This window comes from Carcharodon carcharias, chromosome 4 (genome assembly GCF_017639515.1).
Source record: "Carcharodon carcharias isolate sCarCar2 chromosome 4, sCarCar2.pri, whole genome shotgun sequence".
Taxonomy (NCBI): domain Eukaryota; kingdom Metazoa; phylum Chordata; class Chondrichthyes; order Lamniformes; family Lamnidae; genus Carcharodon; species Carcharodon carcharias.
The window spans coordinates 24,034,998-24,062,550 of NC_054470.1; the positions used below are offsets into that span (position 1 = coordinate 24,034,998).

The following is a 27,553-nucleotide window of genomic DNA, read 5'->3' on the forward strand; positions in this document are numbered from 1 at the left end:
TCACTTTGAAGATTATTAAAAAAGTTCATTTGTGTTATAGAAAGATACAGCACAGAGCTGTTAAACACCACCCCCCCACCCCGCCCCAACCGGTTTTCCCCCCCAGAGCCCTGCAATTTTTTCCATTTCAATTCCTAATTCCTTTTTGGAAGTTGCTATTGAATTTGTTTCTACCATCCTTACAATAGTGTATTCCAGAGCATAACTTGCTGCAGAAAAATAGTCTCATCTCCCCTCTGTGCCAGATATCACTTTAAATCTATATTCTCTAGTTACTGATCCTTCTGTTGGTGAAAACAGTTCCTCCTTATTTGCTCCCATTAAAACTGTAAAAGAAATGTTGAGCATCTCTAAATAAATCTACTCAACCTTCTCTGCTCTAGGAGAATATTCCTAGCTTCTCTAGTTTCTCCACGTAACTGAAGTGCCTCATCCCTGGTATCATTCTGGTAAATCTCCTCTGTACCTTCTCAACAAAAACTTTTATTTACATAGCATCCTTAATATAACAAAAGGTCCCAAGATGCTTCACTGTAGTAGTATATGCAAAATTTGACACTGAGCACAGGAGGTGATATTAAGGCAGATAGCCAGAAGCTAGGTCAAAAGATATAGGTTCGCAGGGACACTTAAAAGAGGAAAGCGAGATAGAGAAGTGTAGGGAGGAAATTTTTAGAGCTTAGGGCCTAGCTAGAAGCATGGCTGCTAATGGCAGAGCAACTAAAATCGGGGGTACTCAAGGCAGCCAGAATTAGAAGAGCACAGATGCTTTGGGAGGATTGTGGGGCTGGAGGAGAGATACAGAGGTAGGGATGGGAGAGACGACGGAATTACTTGAAAACACCATGAGAATTTTTAAAAGTCTTGGTGTTGCTTAACAGGAGGCCAATGTAGTTCAGTGAGGACAGAGGGGATGGGTAAACGGGACTTGGCGTGAGTGATAACTAGGCACCAGATTTTTCGATGACCTCGTTCGCAGAGGGCAGAAAGTGAGGCCAGTCAGGAATGCATTGGAATTGTTAAGACTAAGAGGTAACAAAAGCATGGATGAAGGCTTCAACACTAGATGAGCTGAGGCAAGGGCACAGTCAAATGATATTTTGGAAGTGGAAATAGGTAACAGATTGGATATGAGGTTGAAGTTCATCTTAGGGTCAAAGGTGGCACAAAATTTCTCTAAGGTCTTGATATATTTGCAAAAATGTGGTTAGTGGAATTGGACAAAATTCTCCAGCTGAGGTTATGCCAGTGATTTTTAATGGTTGAGTATAACTTCCTTGTTTTTATGCTCTATGTCTCTATTTAAAAAAAATTGGATTCCCGTACGCTTTCTTAAAAAAAATTATCAACTTGACCTGCCATTTTTAAATATTTGAGTATGTCAACCTCCAGGTCTCTGTTCCTGCAGCCCCTTTAAAATGGTACCATTCAATGTATTGCCTCTCCTCATTCTTTCTTCCAAAATGCATCACTTCATACCTCTCTGCAGTAAATTACATTTACCATGTGCCTAATTCAGCAGTCTCCCCAACTCTTTCTGAAGTTTGCTACTATACTATTCAGTCTACTGCATTTCCATGTTTTGTGTCATCCGTAAACTTTGAAATCATGGTTTGTATAACCAAGTCCAGGTATTAATACACCAAAAAGCAAGTCATCCTAATACCGATCCCTGAGGGACGCCACTATATATGTGTGCGTCCTTTCCCAACACATTCCCTTTGACTTTCCTACTGCTGTACAGCTTGAATTAAATAAAAACAACACAATATAAAGGACAGCACAGCATTTAATAGTGCAAATTACCATAATAAGGATGTGTAAAGTTTCACATCATATTTTTACATAAAGGATGACCACCAATTTTCAAAGTAATAATGCCTTAAAGGATACAGTTGCAGAGGGCATTGCTTTACCATAACAGCCAGACAGTGCAGCAGGTATAGCTACTATAAGGTGTTGATTCCTCCTTCAGTGATGCTGCAGCCTCTGCCCCAGCATGCACATGTTCTCTAACTGTTGGATATCTTTAATTCTCTAACATAGTAATATATACATAAACAACATTTTTCTTAGATTCAGAAGTTTCTATGTCAAAAGAGATAATGCAGAAATCCACATTGAAATAGCATTGCTCAATTTGTCTGCGATCCTAAATTGAATTTTTCTTAAATTCTGTGCAACTAACATGGCACAGAAAGGAGGATATTGTTAAGTCACTTGTCACATAGGAAAAAATATGCCCTTTTAGAAACAACTTGGTTTTTCTTGCAGTCACTTTAGGTAGTTTATTTTTAAATCTTAATAAAGAGTGAATTCGTCCCTTAAATGGCTCATTTAGTTATATTGTATGAGTGTAATTCACTTATATAAATTACACTTTAATAAAAACTAAATGCAACTGAGAACGCAACAAGTAATTTCTGACTTGCATGGTGTTGTTAACTACATTGCATTTTCTAACAATTTTTAGATGAGAGAATATTATAGACATGATACAGTAAAAAAAATTCTGGTGTTTTCATTTACAATAGTCCACTGACCATGAATTTAGGAATGCAAAAAGTGAGATTATTTAGCATTTACTTAGTCAAGACTGAACCCCTTTACACTTTTCAGAACTTCCTTAAGAAGCCAACATACATTTGTCGCTACTCTCGTAAATTACCAAGAACAGTTTATTGATTGAGGTGTAGCTTTGCCACCAAGCAAGCCGATTGCGTATAAAGGGAAGTGCTGGAAGCTCACCCGTGATCTGCTGAATGACACAAATACGTCAGTGAGTAATGACTTCTAAAAAAACACCTGTTAGAGCAATTGTGTCGATAAGCTATGGGATGAGGCAGAGGAAACACAATTGGGAGAAGGGGCTCAGAGCACTCATTGGTCAAGTGATTTGGTCATGGAAGTGGATTAATTAGGAACCTCTCCCAATGAAAGCAATAAATCCAACTCTGGATGGGATTGTAATCCTTCCCAGGGCAGGATGCATCCTTCTTGCTATTCTTTAATGAAAGTAGGTTTGTTGGAAATTATGAACGCTACAGAAAAGCATTACAGAAAGTAATGGAATTACATATAAATTCACTATCATAATTTTATGATAAATTTGGGTGCAAACATTTTTCATAACTGATATTTAGTTTACATTAGCTAAGGCTTGCCCTCCCTAGAAATCTGTAATAGTCTTTTTTAAAGCACTGTTGTACTAATAAGCTGAGGAACACTCATGGGAAAGTTAGAAATAGCTATTAAATCATTTAATTTTTAAAAAATACTTATGCAACACAAGCTCACTAGTTAAAATTACTGATTATTGCGTCTAAACTTTTCTAATTGCTTAAAAAATGACTCAGGAAATAAGACTAGTTTCCAAAAATAAAATTTTAGAAACCACTGAGTTATCTTGGCAACTAGCAATGTGGATGGCTTTTTGTTAAAGGAAATCTCCATGATCTATTGCACAGTTAACAGATTCATAAAAAGCATAAAAAATTCAATTCAAAAGTCTTTGAATTGAGGGAGATACACAACCAAAAAAATTCAACATAATCTTTAAACAATAACTCATTTGACAATTAAAACAAAGCACAAAAGTAGAATAAAATAGAATCACAGTAACTGAAATGAATCATCAATTTAAGAAAAGTTTTTGGATAAACCCTATTGCTGGTGACTTATCAATTACAGTCGTACAGCACTGGAAAAGGATAGACAATTGTGGTGTGGGTCCTACCAACTGATTTCTAAATAGCATTGATGGAGGTTTGTGAATTGGAATTATTACTGTAAGAAAATATTCTTAAAAACTAAATCTACACAAGCTAAAATGTTCATGGGCATTCTACTCTAAACTTAATATTTATAGAAGTTTCAAACTCGTAATAAAAAGAGCTGAAAGGTGAAAGTAAACAAAGTGGATAAGTTCATTGCTTTTTCACTTGGTATTGCTGGCAAGGATGGCATTTATTGCACATCCCTAATTACCCTGATGATGGTAGGCCTTCTTCTTGATCTGTTGGAGTCTGTGTGGCAAAGGTACTCCCAACACCACTGCTAAATAGGAAGTCCCAGGATTTTCAGCCAGTGATGATGAAAGGATAATGATATATGTTGAAATCAGGATGGTGAGAGACTTGGAGGGAAACTTGAAGGAATTTTTTTTTTTTGTTTTTTTTTGGAAATAAATTGAAATAGAAGAAAAAGGAAGAAAAGGCATGCAGGCAGCGAAGAAATTAACTTTACAAAGCTGTTTTAATTACAATTATTTAAAAATGTGTAGCTAGTCATATTTCAGCAATAAAGGTATTTTGATATCTTCGTAACATTGAGAAGGGTTTGGTAGTGTTATAGTTCATGAGCTAATAGTTCAGAGCAAATATAATTTACTTAGAAGTTCTGGATTTGTGAGGGTTAGAACTGCTCAGTAGGGGAGTTTTCTTTGTAATTCTATCCTTGATTAAAGTTCCGATGCACCAGCTATCAATGCATAGGCAGAGAGTACCTAGGGCCAGATCAGAATATGGTATAATACAGATGCCCCCCCAACCTCTCATATGAAGTAGACAACAGCAAGTGATGTTGAAACAAATTTCAAAAATTATATGTTTTATAAATAGCTATGCTGTAAAAAATAATTGTTTTTATAAGTTTCTTGGCGGTATATTTCTTGCTTGCCACAACAGAATCAGCTTAAAATAAGTCAGCTCCACGCAACTGTTTCACAAGAAAAGCTATTTGTTGTGAAAACATGTATAAAACACAAGAAAACTTCCTTAGGTTTAGCTATGTCAGAAAGAGATAATCAAACAAATTTTCCCTTGAGTTCAATATAAGTATTTTGAAGTTTCAAATAATTTCACATCTTCCCCTCTTCATTCTTTTGTAAAGTGGTGCAAGAATTTACAAATAAAACTCTCATCATCTGATCTGATGCAAAAGTCTCATTTCAAAACCTCGTGCTCATTTTACTGTTCACTGGGAAAAAGGTAAGGGCAAAAGGGAAAGGAGGCAATTTGATATTTGGAGATTCCCTTTAAATATGGCAATACTAATGCAGTGTTTCTAATAGACAATTATTTTGAAATTAAAGTTCTTTAACTAGATGTATATTATTGCCACTTATTACAATATTGTTTGACATTTTATTCACAGGCACAACTGTCTCAGAGTATGACTCACAGAATAACACTTCATAAAATAAACATGATCAACCAACATGTAAACAGATAGGTCAGGAAATAATGAAGGAAGTTAATTGCTACTGTTGCTAGTTGGAAATAAAAAAATCATAAGCAGTAGTTGGAAGTCCATGCTCAACTGTTACTCCATATGTTTATTGAGTGTTGTTTCAACCCTGGGTAAAAATAGAAAAAAAAAAGAGGACAATAGATTATACTTGCAGCAATAACATTAAATAAAAACACAAAAGAAATCCACAGACAGTATTTATTTTGCACATAATGGTTGTTTTTTGAAATTGGGGCAAAGGGGCAAACACAGCAAGTTCAATAATTACTCTGCTGACTGTGATTAGGAGAGTGATATCAACCTCCAATGACACATTTGATTTTCTCCTCATGGTACTGCAGTGTGAGTTTTGTTAAGTACACACTGCTATTTTTGCTTTTATAAGGAGAAATTTAAGAAATACTAACTCCTGGCACACAGAATGTCAAGAACTTGGGCATGGCCTATTTGTCTCCTGAATATTTTGTCTCCTGGCTGGGGTACCATTCCATGGATGTTTACTGTGCTCTTGTACCTCACCCAAATGGCCATTATACATGAATGAACCTGCACAATGAGAGTCAGCAGGTTTGTTGATGATGAAGAGCATCATAGCTGAGTTTGAACCTATCCTTGCCGTTGCTAACTTTCCAAGTGATCACGAATGCTGGTTTATCTTCCTTCTCTAAACAAGCGGCTGGATATTGTGGAACGTGAAGCAGGTAAGATGGTGGGTGGGCTCAAAAATCATGCGGCAGGTTGTGTGAAGTGGTATATCAAGGTGCATCATGGGATCATCCAGGCTTGGCCAAGTTGTGGATATAAGCTTTAAAAGTGTTTGCTGTTCAAAAAAACTAGAATAGATGTAGTAAGGAATATAACCTTTTGGCCAGGCCAGGGAGTTGATGACTAGCCAATGGACCAGTTCATGATAAGTTAATGGACCAGTTCATGATAAATTAAAGGGAAGTGACTTTAATGTCAGGATAGATAAGCAAAGTTCATGTTTTGGAATAAACTGTGGACATTGTTTCTACTAAAGGTCAGACCATCCGTGATTGTTTTATAAACTATTTGTAATTATGGATGTAATGAACTAGGTATACAAGATAAGAACATTGTGAGTTAATGAGGTAATCCAAAGATGGTAAAAATAATCGACAGAAACTATGTAATTTCGAATTGCCTTCTTAAGGCATTCTGAGACATCATTTCCTGTGTGTGCATACTTGTACTGAATAAACTGCTGCTGCTTGTTTTGACCTACAGCTGACTGTGTCGAGTGTCTTTTAGATACTCCACAACACAGTGTGTCACAACCCTGGTGGGGGAAAATGGCTTCCGATTATGTCGCAGCAAGAGGGTAACAGGGGTGGGGGGGAGGGGGGGGGTATGGATGGGGACTTCTCTTTTATCAATGGGAACCTCAAATATTCAAAGTCAACCACTTGAATGAAATTTAAATGTCATTTGCTGAGATTTAATGCAGCCTCCCCGATTAAATGAAACTGACACAAGTCTTTTACGCTTTCAATAACCCGCCATTGAATGCTGGCAACTTAAGTTTAGGGGCAGTTGGCTGTGTAGTGGGAATGTCACCAGACTAGTAACCCAGGGGTCCAGGCTAATGCTCTGTGGTCCAGGTCCCACCACAGCAGCTTTAATTCAATTAATAAAATTTCAGTTCAATTAATAAATCTGGGATATAAAGCTAGTCACAGTAATGATGACCATGAAACTATCATCATTTATTATAAAAACACATGTAGTTCACTAATGTCCTTTAGGGAAGGAAATCTGCCATCCTTATTCAGTCAGGCCGAAATGTGACTCCAGGGCAGTTAGGGATGGGAAACAAATGCCGGCATCCCATGAAGGTATAAAAGAAAAGGTAAAATAGTAAACTGCCCTTGAGCTGAGTGGCTTGTTAGGCCATTTTAGAGGGCAATTAAGAGGGATTTTAGAGGAGAGTTTCAGAGGGCTGTTGGTCTGGAGTCAGATGTAGGCCAGACTGAATAAGGATGGCAGATTTCCTTCCCTAAAGGACATTAATGAACCACTTGTGTTTTTATAATAATAATTAATGATAGTTTCATGGTCACCATTACTGTGATTAGCTTTATAATCCCAGATTTATTAATGGAATTTAAATTTTATTAATTGAATTAAAGCTGCTGTGGTGGGACTTGAACCCATGCCCACAGAACATTAGCCAGGACCCCTGGGTTACTAGTCTGATGACATTACCACTACACAACCAACTCCCCCTAAACTGACTGATTAAGAATTAATTTGTCTTGCAGGAGAGTGAGTCAAAGGGAGCAGCATTGCCTTTGGAGATTCTTTCCCTGTGTTAAAATTTGATAATATAACACTCTGGGAGGAGGAAGGGGGGGGGGGGGGTGGTGGTGGAGTCTGAGGTACGAAGTAACTAAGGCTAAAGTGTTGGTTCCAAAAATTAAAGGGGCAGCACATAGCCTAGCGACAGAGGGGCCACTCATTACAGTGGCATTACATAGGAGTCCAAAAGGGGGAGGACATTTCATAGGTTGCCTTTAAAGAAAGGGAGAACACAATGAGAATCATTCACCCTATACTCTTTCCTCCTCAAGTGCTCGAGAGAATCAGAGCTGCACAGGAAGCAGCGCAGACAGCCCACGGAGAGCACAATGCCAGAAGGCCAGGCAGCAAGGCAGTGGAGGATGCAGGCCCGCGGTGCAAACAAGAGATTACAGGACCAACATGACTAACCTACAAATGTCAGAGAGACAGTGCTTGAAGTGACTATGCCTCTTCAGGGAGACACTCACAGAACTATGTGCCCTAATACAGGAAATCCTGCATAGGTACCTCACGTTTCTTAGCCCCATGTTTACCCTCTATTTCTGATATGTAATTTGTGTCTTCTACGTGAAGACAAACACAAAATATTTATTCAAAGTCTCTGCAATTTCCTTAGTCCCTATAATAATTTCCTCTATTTCTGTCTCTAAAGGACCAATGTTTACATTAGCTACTCTTCATTTTTATATATGTGGAAAAGCTCTTACAATCTGTTTTTATGTACCTGGCTAGTTTACCCCCATATTCTATGTTTTTCCCCTTTCTATCAACTTTTTGAAATGGGCACAAACACTACAGAAATTCTTCTTATTGACTCAACTGCAGAACACTCATGTACAAGTGCAAAATATTTATTCTTTACAATCATCAGTATGCTAGTTTGTCAAATTGAGAAAGCTGAATAAAGCTTCAAAACACACTGAGTGCAGCTAAGCCATGCACACCAGATGCTATCCCTGCACTGTGCTACAGTTTAGTCTCAGTGCCTTCTGTTAGGATTGGGCCCATCCTCTCCTGCACAGTTCAATACCCTGCTAGCAATCATTGTCAATGGTCACCTACGTTTCAGTGAGGTGTCAAAGGCTCCCAGAGTATGTGAAACTATACCCCGCAAAAATCCCTATATTTAGAGGAGGGGGAAAGAGTTGAAAAAAAATTCTAATCTTGTTTTAAGAACTTCAGAATTCAGTGCAAATTCTAGTTTATTCAAGGGATGGATGTAACAATGCAAACATAGTTGAGCACAGTTCCGGTGAAAGATCAGTGACCTGAAACATTAACAATGCTTTTCTCTCTCCACAGCTGCTGCCTGAACCACTGAGGATTTGCAGCATTTTCTGTTTCTAATTCACAACTCCAGCATTTACAGTTGTTTTTTGTTTTTGTAAATACAGTTGTTTTCACTACTGGTTATATTCTGAAATTTTGTTAGCACAATGTCTGGGGTATTGTGGCTCAAATAATTCTTATTGTTGATTTCAGATCAACAACATGCAGCTCACCAGAAGAATGATAATCATTATGATTCTAACGAAAGTGCAATCCATCATAGTAGACAGACTCAAATGGGCTTTTAAATATTTGAATGGATTACTTTTCAAATTTGTTCAGCTCAGTGTTCATAAGCATTGAATCCATAAACAAAATACAACAGATTACTGTGCAGCACAACACAACATAGAACTGATCAAAATGCAAAGTAGAACTGGACAGCCAGGCAAGGTGAACACAAAACATTACAGATGATTTACTCCAAACGTAATGTTATCCTTACTCCTGTTCCCCTGAAGGTGCTTCGGATTCAATCGACAGTCTGGTAGTTCTATGGAAATGAAAATTCAAAACAAAAGGAAACAATAAACAAGATTAGTTTGTGACACCACAGTTCAATTAGCCAAACCTGAGCAATTCTGAAACAGGATACAACGGTCAGATTCCGCCCCCCCCCACCGTCGGGGGTGAAGTTGAAGTGCAGGCAGGCAGAGGCACTCCTCCAATCGGCGCCCCCGATCAGAGGCGCGCTGCCGTTTTACATAGGCGGGCCAATTAAGGCCCAATTAGAAATAGAAAAAAAAATATTCCCTGACACGTCCCCTCATACGACGCTGTCACATGAGTTGGGACATATCCATAATTTTTTAAAAAAACTTTATTTAAATTTTTTCAAACCTACATGGAACCTCATCCCGCCCGTGGATGAGGTTTCGTGCTTTTTCCAATTCCCGCCAGGGTTCCTGGCCTGCCCACCAGCCTTAAGGTTGGATGGGCAGGTCCATTAATTAGTTTAATGACTCGGTAAATGGCCTCAATTGGCCATTGTCGGGTTGGCGGGCGCACAGCTGATTTTGCTGAGCCCCCGCCTACCGGAAAATTTAAATGGGGCGCGGTGACGTCAGGGGTTCCGCCCAACATCACTGCGCGTGTCATTTTATGCGTTGGCAAGCGGGACCTGCCCCCCCCACCCCCCCCAAACACTCGTCGACGGGAAAACCTTGCCCAATATGTATCTGCTAGGTAGAATCAAACAACATATGAATAGTGGAGTTTTTGTGGGTATTATCACATCAACCAATTGAATATAAAAATTAAGAGATGCATAATGCCTCTTCTTTGAAGAAAACAGAAACAAAGGCCAGGATTTTCTGCTGCCCAAAGTCAACTGATCTTTGGCTGGCCTGTTAAATCTTCTGTCCCGCCTGCAACAATTCCTGATCTGGCGGGACCGGAAAATCCTGGCCAGAGTTTTGTGCTTAGTGGTAATGTCACTGGACTGGTAATCCAGAAGCCCAAGCTAATGCTCTGGAGCATGAGTTCAAATCCCATCATGGCAGCTGGTTGAATTTAAATTCAATTATTAACATTTGGAATTGTAAGATAGTCTTAGTAACGCTGACAATGAAACTATCAATTGTTGCAAAAGCTCATCTAGTTTGTTAAAGTCTTTTACGGAAGGAAATCCGCCATCCTCGACTGGTCTGGCCTACATCTGGCCCTAGATCCACTTAACTGCCCTCTTAAGCAGCCAGAAAGCCACTAGGTTCGAGGGCAATTAGGGATGAGCAACAAATGCTAGCCTTGCCACTGATGTCTACATCCCATAAAAGAATAAAAGAAAATCATAGTGAAAAAAATATTTTGGCATTTATTAAGCACTCCTTAGGCAAAGATTGCATACACTGAAACCTAACAGTCCAAAACAAGCTATTAAGAATTCTACACAGATGGAATTTCTGTTTGCCCAATATGGAGTCCATGATCTCCATTCCCATGGGGGCACACCTCATTTATCTAATTTCAAAGAACTTTTTTTTTTATTCGCTTGTGAGATGTGGGCGTCGCTGGCTAGCACTTATTTCTCATCCCTAATTGCCCTTATTCAGAGAGCTTTTTTTTTTAAAAGAGTCAACCACATTGCTGTGGGTCTGTAGTCGCATGTAGGCCAGACCAGGTAAGGTTGGCAGATTCCCTTCCCTATAGGACATTAGTGAACCAGTTGGGTTTTTACGACAATTGAGGGGAGAATTTTCTCCCTACTGGGCGGGCCGGTCAGGAGCGAGCGCGGAGCCGATCACTGCTGGCGATCAGCCGCGCGTTGTCATTTTACGCGGGTGGGCTAATTAAGGCCCACCCAGCATGACGCGCGCCTGTGCAAAAGAGTGCAGAAATCTCCCTGAGGCACTGAGCTGCCTCAGGGATATTAAGTTCATGTTGAGAATTTTTAATAAAGAAAGTTAAAAATCATTACATATGTTCCCTCATGTGACAGTGTCACATGAGCTGGGACATGTTCATGAAATGAGCAAAATTAATTAATTAATTTAATAAAACCTTCATGAAATCTCACCCCGCCCGTGGATGAGGTTTCATGAAAAACGTGAAGGCCACTTGGGCTCCTTGCCTACCCGCCAACCTCAAGATCGCAGGCTACTTCAGAGGGCAATTAAGAGGCAAACACATTGTTGTGAGACTGGAGTCACATATATGCCGCACAGGTGAGGATGGCAGGTCTCCTTCCCTAAAAGACATTAATGAACCAGCTGGATTTTTACAACAATCTTACAGCTTCACGGTCACCTCTACTGCTATCAGCTTAATACTTGAAGATGTTTTAAACTGAATTCAAGTTCTCAAATGATATTGTTGGATTTGAACTCGCATTTAGCTATGTATTTGTATTGATTTGATCCTGGCAAACATTTAGAGGTGATGGAAGTATGTCTTGGACAGCACTAGCAGTTCTTTAAAGGTGACTGAGATACTAACTTGGGACCCTGTGGATCGAATGAAACTCCATGGGCTGGATTATATGCTGAGGGTGGGCTCCCAGCACCCCAGCATAAATGTCAGGCCCAAGCCCACCTCTGCTTGGCCCGCACACCCTGCTTTAATTTTTTGGCTGACAGGCCTTTAGTTATTATGAGGTGAAACTTCTGCCCCATCCAGGAGGAGGTCCCACCTCATTCAGATGCCGGTCAATTGGAGGCCAGCAGCGCTGCACCACCAGTACTGCAGAAGACCTAGGAGGAAGAGCAACCATGGATGCCCGGAACCCAAGTAAATCTGGGCTGGGTTAACACAATAAGGGCCGTAATAGGACCATAAGTGGATGGCCCACCCAATGTCTTCCCCATCATTCATAAAATCATGTTGGGGTGGAGGTGGGTGGGTGGGCATTCACGCTGCCCTATTTTATGGGTCCACCCACTTGCTTTTCCACCAGCATTAAAATCCAGCTCTATGAATCAAGTCTGTTAAGATTGTTGATCTAAGTCTATTATTACTAAGGCACATATTATTCGTTATTTTTTGTATAGAAGTGGTGCAGGTAAAGTTCTGTCAACTACCATAATGGCCTGGATCGCCTGGAAAAACCTGTTCTGTAGTGTATTGCCTACCGTGATTTGATATTGCTTATTCTAACCCTCTCCAAAGTCTAGATGCTGTGAGAGGGCTTGTGACATATCCAGTAAGTTAAAATAGGTAACAAGGATTTTTATTTGGTTCCTTGGCAATCCTGTATTACCATATTTCATTGTGGATATAACTACATGTTAAAATTTGTAGATGCCAGGAGCCTGCTGATGGAATTGATGTTTGATGCAGAGTTGAGAGAAATAAGGAAGTAAAACACAAAATATAAAACAAACTTGACTGATGACATTGCAATTTGCCTTACCTTGCTGTGTTTGATGCATCTCTTAGTTCGTCATCCAATCTGCAGAAGGTAAGCATGAATAATAATAATTAAAAAGGGAGCAGTAAGACAATTGCAAAGCAAAACAATGTTATCTTTAACATGCTAAGCCTGATGTGACTTTCAAAATAAAATGAGCTTTCAAGCACTTTTGCATTGTGACTAGTGTTTCCAACTCAGAATGCCCTCAACAGCTTTCACCTGTCATTGTTAAAACAGATCTATACATGGCAGAGAGACAGACATTTTTTAAATCACATGCTTATTATAGAAAGCTGAAAATGCAGCCGCCTACTCAGATATTGTTAACATTCAGCATTCAGTAACCTGGCAAAGCAAATGAGATTCATTCTGGGTTTAAAAAAAAAGAAAATTGGTTATTTAAAAAGATCCAAAAAGTTGATCGCTACAGTTTTGGCTTAATAAGGGGGGGAAAAGTAGACAGTACATATCTGAAGGCAGCTGGGGTGGAAGTAGCAGCTCTAAAGTTGGCTTCCGGGTCCCTGAACAATATTAAAGTTTCCATTCCAGATCAGTATTCAGTGATACCTGCTGATAAGTGTCTACACAGAAGATCAGTTTTAGATGTGGCTGTGATATCCCCCGTGGTGTGGAAATAGCTTGCTGACTCTGACTGCCTGAGGTTAAACATAATAAAACTAACTATAAGCTTCCAAGGTTCTCTTGATTGTTTCTTTAGATTTGGTGGAGCTGGCTCAAGGGGCTAAATGGCCCATTCCTGTTCCAATGAAATATGGTCAATTGGGAAATACATCAGAGGTCGACATAATTCGATCCTGGATTAAATTCAGAAGTGATGGAAAATATGTCATGGATGGATTTGTGGCAAAGCTTCATAGGCAAATCAAGAAAATGACTTGGGACTCTGTAGGTCATTTGAAATTCAATGCATCAGTTATGTTATGAACACAGAGAAGAAAGGAAACAAATCCTGCGCTCTGAACCCCACAGCCTCGCGGGTCATCCTGTCCCATGTGCCGAAAGATCTGTGAATCAAGAATCGACCTGTTCAGTCACGTGAAGACCCATCACAGAAACTGGCGACTCTGAGTAAACATCATCCGCAAATCGAAGGACAGCTGACGATAGCAACAGGACTTCATAAATGTGACCTCTTCCCACCGCTACACCAGTATCTCTGGAGTCCCTCAAGGATTTATTCTTGGCATCCTCATATTTCCACATGCTTTACCTTGACAACATCATCCAAAGACACAGGTCAGATTCCACGCGTACACTGATAATACTCTGTTCTACTTCACCAACTCACCCAACCTCTCCACAGTATCTTCGTTGGACACTGCTAGTTCAACATCCAGAATAAACAGGGAAATCAAAAACCATTGTCTTCTGCCCCTCCATGAACTCCATTCCCTGGCTACTGATTCCATTCCCCTCCCTAGCCACTGTTTCAAGCTCAACCAGATTGTACACAACCTAAACATTCTATTTGACACTGAGGTAAGCTTCCAGCTTCCAATCACAATGACCAAACACCTGTAAATCCATAAAAGCACCGCTCTCTGCCCTGCATCAACTCCCAAAACCCTCATCTAAGCTCTTGTTACCTCCAGACTCAACTATTTCAAAGCTCTCCTGGTCAGCCTCCTATCTTCCACTCTCTATAAACTTTAGTTCATCCAACATTCTGCTGCTTGTATTCCATCTTGCACCAAGTTCCATTCATCTGTTACCCCTGTGCTTATTGCAATGGCACCTCATCCTTGTGTTCACATCCCTCCTGGGCTTCATCTCTCCCTACCTCTCTAATTTCCTCCAGCTTCTTTAAGATCTCTGCAACTACCTCTTTCAAAGGTATCTGTGATGTTTCCCAGGAGCTATCCTTGGCTCCTTCCCATTTCCCATCTATATACTCCCATTCGGTGACATCATCTGAAGACACAAGGTCAGAATCCACCTCTCATGCATCCCTCATCACCTTCACTCCCACCAGTTGCAGCTGTACCAAGAGCTCTCCAAATCCTAAGGTCTGAAATTCTCTCTCCAAACCTGGCTGCCCATCTACCTCTTTCTCCTCCTACAAGGCATTGCTTAAAACCTACCTAGTTGACCAAGTGTTCGGTCATCTGTCCAAACATCTTCTTTGGTTCAGTATAATTTCTTTTCTGCTTACAGTCCTATGAAATATCTTGGGAGGATTTATGATGTTACACATTAAAGGTGCTATATAAATGCAAGTTGTTGTTGTTGTTGCTGCCTGCCAGTGCCAATGTAGCTTTATTCCAGTATCACTCACACTTTTAATAAGAGTAGAGGTAAGATGACAGCAGAAAGATAGATCAGCACATTCAAGCAAATATAGCTACTGCTAGGATCACCCAACAGCAAAAGATTAGTTTTTTGCAATGGAGGGCAGTGCTACGGCCTGTGACAAGGCTTGAAAGTTCAGAATTTACCTCGTCCTTCTTTTTATACACTTTTCTTCTTCATACCTTATAGGAAATAAGTCATTAAACCAAAGTTAGGAAATTTAAAAAAAAACTTTCAGTCACAATAGCTATGCAGGCAGAAGAAATCACCTTTAGGCCTTCAGTGGAAACATATTAAAAATCAACAAGAGATGTTGACTTGAACATTGATAAGAACATTTGAAAAGTGAATATTGCAGCTCATCACACTGGAGCATAAGACAACCATTGGTCCAACACATTGAAGTGTGAACTTATAATTGTTCTGTACTGGGCACTAATAATTTTTCTGAACTGCAGTTCTACAAGAAATGTTTAGGCCTACATCTTAAAGGTGAAAATCCAGGCATTCAATAACAAATATTTACTTCAGAATAAACTTCTATAGTATTGATAGGGATTTTTGAAATTCGAAACTTAAAAGAGAAGCACCAGGGTCCAAAAGGAATGATTTCACTTGCAAGATGAGTACAAAAAATATCCACAATCAATGGTGAAATTAGATCTGATTAGGAGATCGGCTGCCTGTTTTAAAAAAGAGAGAGAAAATGATGTGCCGAAGCCAGGATTGCACTAGTATACTGGCAGGATGCATTCCCTGAAACAGAACTAGGAAAAGTTGTGGACTGTGGCACATGGTCAGAAATCTATCTTTCTAAAGTTAATTAAGGAGTTCGATATGTATCTCTCGACCGAACACTCAAAGAGTTGGCTGAAGTAGGTGCTGGAGATTTATTTAAAAAAAAAACGTGCAGTTTATTGAATCTCTCTGTTTTAAGGGGAATGAAACAAGAAGACTACAAGGATTAAGCAGGGTTGTCTCTGATTACTTAATTGAAGTATGCAAGAGGCTACATGAACTCAAAAGAGCAAAAGAAACAATTTCAACAAATGATTATTTACAAAAAGAAAATGAAGCAAGTTTGTGTTTTACAGACTATCCTTAGAGATCTTTTTTATTTCCTACAGTATCCTGTTGGCTGTACAATAGATGAACTAAACAAATCTCCATTTCGTTGCTTTACTAATGCACAATACCATATTGCACATCAATAAATTATGTGCTATTAAAATCTTAACAGAGCATTTAGGAGAAGTTAAAAAATTTGCATTATCATATTGTATCATAAATATAAACTTACTTAAAGATACGTCAGAGAAGGTTTGAGAAATGACTTAGAGCTCCCCGCTCTTACTAATAGGATCATCCTGATGTTAACATACTCTGGACCAAATGAGAACAGGAGGTGGGGCGTATTCATACAATATCTTGCAATGTAGTGAGAAATGTATTTTACACTTTATGGCTTTTGTATACCTTCCCAATTCCTACTAGCCTTGTGGGAAAGGTAGTGTGTACAAGCTGGCCTCTCAGTTTTGGTGCTTCCAGGCAATCAATCCATTCATCAGATTGAAATTGCAATGACAAAACTTGCAACAGAGTAAGAAGCATTTGACCAATTTTGTTTGTACTAGTTTACAGCTCTTTAACTGGAGTGTCTACTCTATTTGCTTTCTTCTTAAGATGGGAAGTCCATCAGCTTCTATCGTACACAAGTACATCATGGTCTTGCAGGAATTTAACACTATTTATGTGTCCTCCCAGCAACTGCTGAGTAGAGTTTATATTTAACTTTCATAAACGTGTTAACAGCCCCTCAAATATTCTAGTCATTCACTTAAAAAAAACATGTTTTATTCAGCATCTGGAGTCTCTCTTTAAGAACATAAGAAATAGTAGCAGGGGTAGGCCATTCAACCTTGGAGCATGCTCCTCCATTCATCGTGATCATAGCCTCAATTCCACTTTCCTGTCTGACTACCATAAACCTTAACTTCTTTCTCAACCAAAAACCTGTCTAACTCAGGCAGGAATAAATTCAATGACCCAATCATTGCTCTCTTGGGTAGAGGGTTCCAAAGATTAACACTCAGAAGAAATTGTTCCTCAACTCCATTTTAAATGGGAAACCCTTTATGCTGAAACTGTACCTCCGTGTTCTAGGTTACTCCATGAGAAGAAACATTTTCTCAGCATCTACCCTGTCAAGCCCCCTCAGAATCTAATATGTTTCAATAAGGTCGTCCCGCATTCTTTTAAACTCCAATTAGCATTGGCCCAACCTGCTCAATCTCTCCTCATAAAATAACTCCTTCATTCCAGGTATCAAGCTCATGAATCTTCTCCGAATCGCTTCCAATGCAAATATATCCCTCTTTAAACAAGGAGAACAAACTGGGCTTCCTTATTTTTATACTCCATCCCCCTTGCAATGAAGGCCAACATTCCATCTGCCTTCCCAATTACTTGCTGTATCTGCATGCTAACTTTTTGTGATTCACGTATCAGAACATTCAGATCCCATTGTACTGCAACATTCTGAAGTTTCTCTCCACTTAAATAATATTCTGCTTTTTAATTCTTGCTGCCAAAATGGATAATTTCACATTTTGCCACATTACACTCTATATCCCTTTGCAAATGATCATTAAGACAATCATTTCAAAGTATCTTACATGATAAGTTTCATTCAATGTTTCAGTTATCTTTTGTTGCAAAATCAGAAAGAAACTAACAAAAATATAGTTATCAAGGTCTTTCCCAGGAACAAAAGATCATTTGGAGACAGCAGGCAGAATTTTCAAAACTTAGTCTCCACAGAAATGGTGGGAGCAGTGGCAGGTCATGAACCTGAATGGTGAAGGAGCAGGCTATGCCATGGTTCTTTAACTGAGCATCTCAAATCTGCATTCCCTGACCAGAGTGAGTGAGTGGGATAGCAACATAGGAATGTAGGACTTAGGAGCAGGAGTAGGCAACTTGGCCCTTTGAACCCGCTCCGCCATTTGATAAGACTATGGTTCATCTGGATGTGGCCTCAAATTCACTTTTCTGTCTGCCTCCCATAACCCTCAACTCACTTATCTATCAAAAGTCTATCCAACTCAGCCTTGGATAAATTCAATGGCCCTGCCTTCATTGCTTTCTGGGGAAGAAAATTCCACAGCTAACAACTCTGTGACAGAAAAAAAAAATCTCCTCATCTCCTTCTTAAATGGAAGGCCCTTTATTTTTAAATTATATTGCTTAGTTCTACTCTCTGCCCATAAGAAGAAACACTCTCCCGGTATCCATCCTATCAAGTCCCCTCAAGATCTTATTTGTTTCAATAAGGTTATCCTTCATTCTTCTAAGCTCTAATGGGTACAGGCCCAACCTCTTCAACTTTTCCTCATACAACAAACCTTTCACCTCAGGAATGAGTCGAATGAATCTTCTCCAAACTGCTTCAAATGCAATTATATCCTTTTTCAAATGAAGTGGCCAAATCCATATACGGAACTCCAAATGCGGTCTCACAAAGGCCCTGAACAGCTGAGCAAACTTCCCTACTTTTATATTTCATTCCCTTTGTGGGCCAGAGTTTACAGGTAGTGATGCAGCTACCTCAATATGTCTGAGTTGCACTGCCGAAGGAGGCTCTGCCTCTCTAGGAAGACTGTCATCTTGATATCAAGCTCTGACTGTGTGGGTGGACACCCCATGCCAGTGGCTCTGAAGGTCACAGTGGCCCTCAACTTCTATGCCTCTGGCTCTTTCCAGTGGTCAGTGGGGGATCTGTGTGGAGTCTCCCAATCAGCTGTCCACAGTTGCATCAAACTGGTGTCAGAAGCTCTGTTCAGGTGGGTCCTGACCTTTATTCTTTACCGTATGTTTGAGGCCAGCCAGGCTGAGCGACCCAGAGGCTTTGCAACGATTGCTGGGTTCCCCTGCATCCAGGGTGCACACATGTGGCCATCAAGGTGCCAATGGGTCAGCCAGGTACCTTCGTCAACAGGAATGGATTCCACTCAGTGAATGTGCAGAAAGTGTATGATCACAGGATGCAGAATCTGCAAGTCATGGCAGCTCCCATGATGCTCACATCCTCAGACACTTCCAGGTGCCGAGGTTCTTCAGTGCTCCAGTCTGATTAAATGGATGGCTGTTAGGTGACAAGGGCTATCCACTGAAGGTGGCTCACGACGCCTCTCCTCCACCCAAGAGCAGAGGCAGAGCTGCGGTACAACAGGAGCCACGCCTCCACAAGGGCTGTGGTAGAGAGAACTGTAGGTCTTCTCAACATGCGCTTCCGATGCCTGGACCTTTCATGGTACAATAACCCTCAGGGTGTCACTGATAGTGGTTGCATGTGGTGCTCTCCACAATCTGGCACAGGCAAGGGGGGACCCACTGAAGGAAGAGGACCTTGACCCAGCTGCACAGGCCACATATGATGAGCCCAATAGTGAGTCCGAAGGTGAGCACGGTGAGGAGAATGCTGAGGGAATGGAGCCAGACCTCAGTAGCCTCCAGGGAGGCAGGGACTCCAGGGATGCCTTGATCAACGCTCCTTCAGCTAGGCTGCCAAAGATCAGCTTCAAGCACATGCCAGGGCTGCCCCCTCCATCCCAGATGTCTGAAAGGACGTTTTCATTTGAACACAAAGAACATTCAGTGCCTGTGCAATAAAGTTCAGAGCCAGCTACATCCAGCATTACAACTGGCATACCCTGCATCAATTAAATGAAAAGGTGAAGCATAATCAGGCCACGGTGACAAAAACACAATTATCTCATTCTGGCAGTTCAATAATATTTAGATAAATGTTTCTGGTCTTCAGCCCCAGACCAGTATACATAAAGTAAACATAAACTGACATAAAAATCACTCGCGACCTGTCCCTCTGGTGCCTTCAATTTGCGTTTGTGAGTTTTACGTCTTGGTGCTCTCCCCTCGCTGGTACCATTGGAGGCAACCTGCTGATTGTGCTGTCTTGTTGGCTTTGATGACCTTGGCGGTCATCCTCTGGCCAGTGGAGCCTGTGCCAGTCCCGCCTGGGAGGGAGCGGCCAGTGCCGGCTGGCATTTCCCCAGTTGTCGCAGTCTCATCAGATGACACTGTCACTGGCAAAGGGGCAGAGGAGCTGCTGTCCTCATCCTCGCCTAGAGAGGAGCCTGCAGAGATGACAGACAGCTCATGTGCCAACGTGAGGTTGCTCTGGACCTCTCTGCTCGCCATTGATGGATGGGCACCTAGCTGGGATACTGGGTGCCTCATCCATCTCCCACATGGGCACTGGCCACCAGAGGTCAGTACTTGTGTGAGGGTTTGCAGGTCCGAGTGCAATCCTAGGAACCCGTGATTCTGTTCCTGGGGCTGCCTCTCCATGAGAGTCGCCACTCTCTCCATGGAGGAGGCAGTGCGCTCGGCCATGATGGTCATCGCAGTGCTGATGCTCCACATGAACTCCTCCATCACGGAGACCATGACACGCATACCTTCATGGGTCTCTGCCAGATCCTCCCACACAGCTCCCCAAACATCCAGCATCTGCCGCCTAAAGGTCAACTCCAGAGGCTCATCATCAGCCTTCGGCTGAGCATCGCCATGGTCCCCAGCAGACCTCCGAATGCTGGTGCCCTGCGCATACTCTGCCTCCGCCTGCACCTTAAGCAAGTGTGAAGTGCCCTCATCAATGTGCATTGAGGTACTGGCCACCGATCTACCGCCCACCGATGTGCTGGTATCTGCGCTGGTGCCTGCTTTAGAGATCGGATGTGATGCAGGTGAAACTGAAGATCGGTGGTCCTCTGGTGTCAGGGATGGCCCTTTGGGGTCTGCAGAGCCTGCTGGCAAGCCTATAAGGGAGAACAAGGACACGTCATTGGTTCAAGTTATCACACTGTCACTGTGCATGCCTGGCACCCTGGTGAGACAACGGAGATCTGCATCATGGTGCCCTCGTCTTCCAATGATCACATCAATGAAGAGATGACACTAGAACGGTTGCACAATCCGGAAGTCTCACCCCTATGCACGGAACTTTTCTGGCACCCCCGCCTCTCTACCCCAGGTTCCAGTGCCGGCTCTCAAGCTCCAGGGCACCTTGTTCATATCTGAACAGGGCTCGGAGGCTAGCAGGGCCTCCGCCGGTCTGCGACCTTTCAATATTGTTACGAGCCGTCTTCTCCTCAAACAACCGAGGAGCATGGATGAGTCCGCTCTCTACCTGCAGCGCCATTGCAGCCTGGCCAACCCCAGCTGAGGAACACCTCACAGGGCACATCCGAGTTTTGGCCCTCGAGCCGCAAGGCATTCAGTCCAAGCAGCCAGGGCTCACCCCCTTGGCCAGCTCTGCTGTCATTGACCGTTGGCACTCAGACTCTAACACCCCTGAGGTCCACGGGGGGGGAAGGCCACACCTTAACACTTCTGCACACTGACCCATGCCAACACGGCACTCACCCTTCCTGAGCGCAGCATGTCATTGAAGTGCTTCTGGCACTGGACCTAGGGGTGCTGTACCACATCATGGCTGCTCACTTCCTCCCATACCCTCTCTGCGAGGTGTGGTGGCCTCCCCCTCCCATCTCTGGGGAGGAGGGTGTCCCTCCTGGCATCCACCTCCTCCAGGAGGATGGCGAGGTATTCATCAGAAAAGATGGGTGGTGGGGGCGTTGGTGGTGCAAGTGCCCATCTGACCTGCTCCCCCGCCTGCCAGGTCCAGCTGCACTCGAATCTATGGCAAAAGTACAGGAGACGTCCTCTGTGGCAGCCTTCCAGGGGCTGCCTGGGCCGATTTTAAACCCACTGCCAGGTCCCCATTTCACCTGGTGGCCGACAGGCCCCTGCTCAGCCCCTCCCGGCCAGCACGGAGCCATGTTTCATGCTGGATGGGCCTTAATCGGCCCACCAGCGTGAAATCACTGTCGGAGCCTGAATGCGGATGGTGGACCATTTCCTGGCCACTCCTGGGCCCGCCGTGCCTGTCTGATGACCTCAAAATTCCGGTCATAAATACTATGACTACAAGAGCAGGTCAGAGGCCAGGAATCATGCATAACTCACCTCCTGAATCCCCGAAGCCTGTCCGCTATCTACAAGGCACAAGTCAGGAGTGTGATGGAATAATCTCCACTGGCGTGGACGAGTGCAGCTCCAACATTCACAAAGCTTGACACCATGCAGACAAAGCAGCCCGCTTGATTGGCACCTCTTCCACAAACATTCATTCCCTCCACCAGCGACGCACAGTAGCAACAGTGTGTACCATCTACAAGATGCACTGCAGAAACTCACCAAGGCTCCCTAGGCAGCACCTTCCAAATCCATTACTGCTACTTAGAAAGACATGGGCAGCAGACACATGAGAACACCACAACCTGGAAGTTCCCCTCCAAGCCACACCCATCCTGACTTGGAAATATATCACCGTTCCTTCACTGTCGCTGGGTCAAATTCCTGGAACTCCCTCCCTAACAGCACTGTCGGTGTACCTACAGCACAGGGACTGCAGCGGTTCAAGAAGGCGGCTTAACATCACGTTCTTAAGGAAAATTGGGGATGAGCAATAAGTGCTGGCCTAGCCAGCGGGTCCATATCCCGTATATGAATTTAAAAAAATCTCACATTCCCATTTAAGCAGCCAACACTCATGTTCACCCTCTTCCTTTTGCCCTCCCTCACCCTTGCCTCAGTCACTCTTCGCAAATGTTGCCCACCTTTACTGCCCCACCCACCCCCAAGCCATTTCTCACACTCAACACTTCCTTCCAGAAGAGAGCACAAAACCTTGGAGAGAAGCAGCTACCTGGAAGGGGTGATGGGGGAAGGAGCCGAAACAAGATGCATGTCCATCTAGTTCACTGAGGAGGTCTTGTGCCAGGAGGCTGCCGGTGTCAGTACAATTTTCAATAAAACCTGAGCCCCCCGAGGCACTGCTGCTCACACATGTTGAGAGCTGATCCATTGCCTGTAGATCCTGTTTTAGAGGTTTTGTCTCCTTTGAGCTGGATCTTGGTGTCAGTTCCCTCGGCCTTGAGGAGTAGCATGGGTCTGAGGAGAAGACAGCTGCTGTTGGTGCTGGTGTTTTCTATGTGGCTGTTACAGGTGCTGGTGTTATTGCTCCTCCTATCCCTCATTAGTGGCACAAGATAGAGTTGCATATGTGGCTCCTGTACTGTGGTGAAGTTTAGCAGCAGGGAAGTGCAGTTGAAGGTGAGTGAAGTGCAAACTAGGTGAAATGACTTCAAAAAAGTTACCAAGCACCTGCCAAACAGTGAAAGCACTTTCTGAGGAGTGCTCTGAACAGCAGCCTCTCATCTGCTTATGGCTGCAGCTCTTCAGTTTCATAGTTTAAAGCCTTCCCAGCCTGCCAGTTTCACGGAAGAAGCACTCCACTTGCCTGGTTGACCATAGTGACTTTACGGACATCTTAGGGAACAGTTATGCTGGCTGTTATACCCTTAATTGCCTGCTTGCACAACCTACTTAATTGCATGGTGAATCCCCTGCTCTCCTTCAAACACACCCGGGTGAAACCTAGAAGTGGATGTGTTGATGATTAAGTCCTGATCCTTCATCACTTTTGGGAATTTAACTCTCTGCATGTGCCCAAACGTGCCTCCCGCTACCTGTGAAGATTCCTTCAGTGCTCCAAATAGAAAATGGTCTGTGCCTATCTTTCAATGGTTTTGTATGGCAATACCTATTACCCAAAATTCTCACTCTCAAACTGGGTGTATGTGTCTTTTGTTGAAGGGATTATACCAGAAATGAAGCTTGACTCTATTTATTCCTTCACGGGACTTGGGCAGCGCTGGCACAGCCAGCATTTATTGCCCATCCCTAACTGCTCTTGAAGAAGTGGTAAGCCATCTTCTTGAACCTTTCTATTTTTTGTCGTGTAGGTACACCCACAGCACTGTTAGGGAGTTCCAGGACTTTGAAAAGCAACTGTCAAGGAGCGCCGATATAGTTCCAAATTGGGATGGTGCGTTGTTTAGAGGGGAACTTGCAGGCGGTGATGTTCCCATGCACCTGGTGCCATTGCCCTTCACGGTGATAAAGTTCATGGGTTTGGGAGGTGCTGTCGAGGAAACCTTGGTAAGTTGCTGCCATGCATCTTGTATATGGTATACATTGCTGGTGTGCATTGGAGGTGGAGGGAATGAATCTTTAAATGTGGTGGACGGGGTCCCAATCAAGTGGGCTGCTTTGTTCTGGGTGGTGTCAAGCTTCGAGTGTTGCAGGAGTTGCACTCATTCGGGCAAGTGGAGAGTATTCCATCACACTATTTACTTGCGGATTGTAGATAATCAACAGGTTTTGGGGAGTCAGGAGGTGAGTTAGTCACAGCAGAATTCCCAACCTCTTGACCTGCTCTTGTAGCCACAGTATTGATCTGGCTAGTCCAGTTAAGGTTCTGATCAGTGGCAACTCCCTGGATGTTAATTGTTGGGGATTCAGCAATGGTAATACCAGTCAAGCGCACATGTTTAGATTCCCTCTTGTCCTTACAGATGCTGTATATTTGCCAACATTTAATATTTATACACTTAACTCTGCTTTGAACTGCTATTTTAACAGTTAACTGTTCAATACCGGCTAGCCTATCTCAATGCTAAGGCTAACTCAACTTAATTAATTACTTTTGATCAAGCAAGTCTTTTACTGGTTTTGGATTACAGTCTATTTTATAGTTAAGAGAGAGACAATGTCTACTGTTTAAAGAATCAAGTGAAATATGCATGCCATTTATACTCAATCATGTGCTTGTCTAACTGCCTGCAAAAACCATTTGCATCTGATTAGGTGAAACAAGTTGATTGAAATTAATCAATCACAGGAACTGATATTTATTTTAGAGACTGTTTGCACCATCAGCTAAATGATTCATACCCAAGTCCCAGGCTGAGTCCCATTTTGCAGTTAATTAAGTTTGATAGCAATTAAAGGATGAGGCTGAGTAATTCACAGGTTAGTCATGTTTGTAATTTCCAAATTTTATTTTTATTTCAACCTTTTATTTTTATCTCTGTTCTAATTGGAGCAGCAGCCCATTGACACCTCAGTTCTATTGCACTGTTACACGGCACCGAATTAACACACACGCAGCTGATGTTACAAGATTGCTGAAACATCCTGGTTAACAATTACATTTTCACTGCTGTTAATTTGTGTCCCCTCAAACTGTTGGGCTTGGTTGCTGCTCTTAAGATAGTTCCACTAACGTCTTCAGTATTTACTTTTTGATACACAACATTTAAACTGAGGCACCATAATGTCATGCAGATTCCTCATCTCCCTTTGTTGAGTTCCTTCCCTCAGCTACACTATTGTGTGGATGTCTTGGACAAAAAATAGACTCACTAAAAACTATTTAAACATACATAATTCCAGCAACTAGAATTTGTAGTGTCTAAACACTCAGCTGGATGACTCATGCGGCCTGAGAATGGCTATTAAGGGGAGAAAACTAAAAGTGGGTTATAGTCTACAAAAACAGAGAGAAGAAACAAAAGCATAATTCTGAAAGACTTTGGTCTGTGGAAAGGGGTAGCGGGGATCAGTTGCATGGAATAAGCTTCTCAAGGATTTATCTTTCAGAAAAGGATTTTAGTGGATGCATTACAACCTTGCTAATGTAATTTGTTCCTTGATGTCCTAGCGCTTTGGAATATAATTCTTAACATAAACTGCTTCTTAAAGCAGATTTGCACTGTGAACACATAGCAAAGCAAATTTCCATAACGGAAACCTGAGCCTCAGGATCAACTAATTAGATCTATTTTTACCTTATAACATGGTTGAACTGCCTTTGGAAAGCATGACAGCAGTTCAAGACAGCAAACCACACAGAGATATAACAGGGTCCTAGTTGGGCGAAAAAAATCAAAAGCAGCAAGGCAGAACTCCAATCTGAGCTATCTGGAAAAGAATATCTGGGCAGAAGCTAAGCAATCTGAGCTGGAGAATTGGCTGCTAAAATAAGTTAGCATCTAACAGTGCAGAGTGGATATTAAGTTGGAAGTCACCAGGTTTGAGTCACTCAGGGACTGAAACGTAATTTACTTAGTTAAAACAATCAGGTGTTACTTCTTCCATTTAATAATACTAATATTTAGTAAATTAAGCCAGCAATTACTCCAGTAATTTACTCCATTATTTAAAGTAAATTAATCATTTACTGTATCTAGTCAGTAAATTTGTTTTATATTTGTCAAATGAGTAAGATGGCAAGTTTTGCATGAAATACTCTAAAATTGGAGAGATGCAAAGTATTTCACAGCAGTTCCCTACAAAAGACTACAGCTTTGTCTTAAAAGCAAAATACTGCAGATGCTGGAAATCTGAAACAAAAACAAAAATACCTGGAAAAACTCAGCAGGTCTGACAGCATCTGTGGACAGGAACACAGTTAACGTTTCAAGTCCATAAGATCTTCATCAGAACTGAGGGAATATAGAAATGAAGTGAAATATAAGCTGGTTGAGGGGGGTGGGACAGGTAGAGCTAGATAGAGGGCCAGTGATAGGTGGAGGCAAAGGAGAGATTGCCAAAGATGTCATAGACAAAAGGACAAAGGGGTGTTAACAACAAAGTTGACATCTTTGGCAATCTCTCCTTTGCCTCCACCTATCAATAGCCCTCTACCCAGCTCTACCTGTCCCACGCCCCCTCAACCAGTTTATATTTCACCTCATTTCTATATTCTCTCAGTTCTGATGAAGAGTCACACGGACTCGAAACTTTAACTGTGTTCCTCTCCGCAGATGCTGTCAGACCAGCTGAGTTTTTCCAGGTATTTTTGTTTTTGTTACAGCTTTAATTATATTTCAATAATGAAATCTGACCAAATACTCAAAGGTTCGATTGCAGATTTATTTATTCCACTAAACTAGAATATTGCCATCTATTATTTATTTAGCTAGTGATTCAATATTTTTCTCTTTATGCCATTCAGTGTACTAAATCTCCAAAAGTCTAATTAGCAATCATTACATTGGAATCTCCATTATCCACATCTGATGAGTAATGGAAATTGATAGATAATCACAAATCTCCAAAGTTTGTCTTTCACGTATGGCACAATAATAGCCAAGCATAGGAAAGGTAAGTAAAATAGAAATAAAATAAATCAAGTTTAGTCTTTATCAGACAGGGGGATGGTGTTGTAAATGGATTGTAGAATGAGATGACAGCTTAGAAAAGCCCCTGACCCATAAAAATTCTACAGAATAATTGGGAAAGCAGCTGCTTAGGTTGATCATTATTAACGGAGGTTGCATTTTATTTTTTTTTGGTGCTTTGAGGTCAATGGCTATTGAAGTGCTTTTGCAGTAAACAGTGAAGCAAACCTTAACAAGAGAAGTCTTAAGGCAACCTGGTGGTCATTATGTTAGTGAGCTAAGGTACCAATAATTATGGTCCTTGGGCAATGTAAAGCCTAAAAAGGAAGGGGCTGGTGTCTCAGGATTAAGGAATCTGCATGTGAATTAAACCAATACATAG

General features: G+C 41.9%; 1 protein-coding gene across 11 annotated transcripts in view; it reads right to left on the minus strand.

Annotated features, from left to right (window-relative positions):
• Positions 1-1,771: 1,771 nt before the first annotated feature.
• The window catches only part of LOC121277224 (protein prune homolog 2-like), a 496,270-nt gene continuing 470,488 nt past the window's right edge, over positions 1,772-27,553 (minus strand). For 10 of the 11 annotated variants that reach the window (XM_041186394.1, XM_041186398.1, XM_041186399.1 and 7 more), the window contains 4 exons: positions 15,205-15,240; positions 12,749-12,787; positions 9,347-9,394; positions 1,772-5,356 (listed from right to left, as the gene is read on the minus strand). In XM_041186394.1, coding sequence (XP_041042328.1) covers positions 5,323-5,356; positions 9,347-9,394; positions 12,749-12,787; positions 15,205-15,240 — 157 coding nt within the window. In that variant the 3' untranslated portion in view covers positions 1,772-5,322. The remainder of the gene's footprint in view (positions 5,357-9,346; positions 9,395-12,748; positions 12,788-15,204; positions 15,241-27,553) is intronic. The other variant, XM_041186396.1, reaches the window with a different exon arrangement.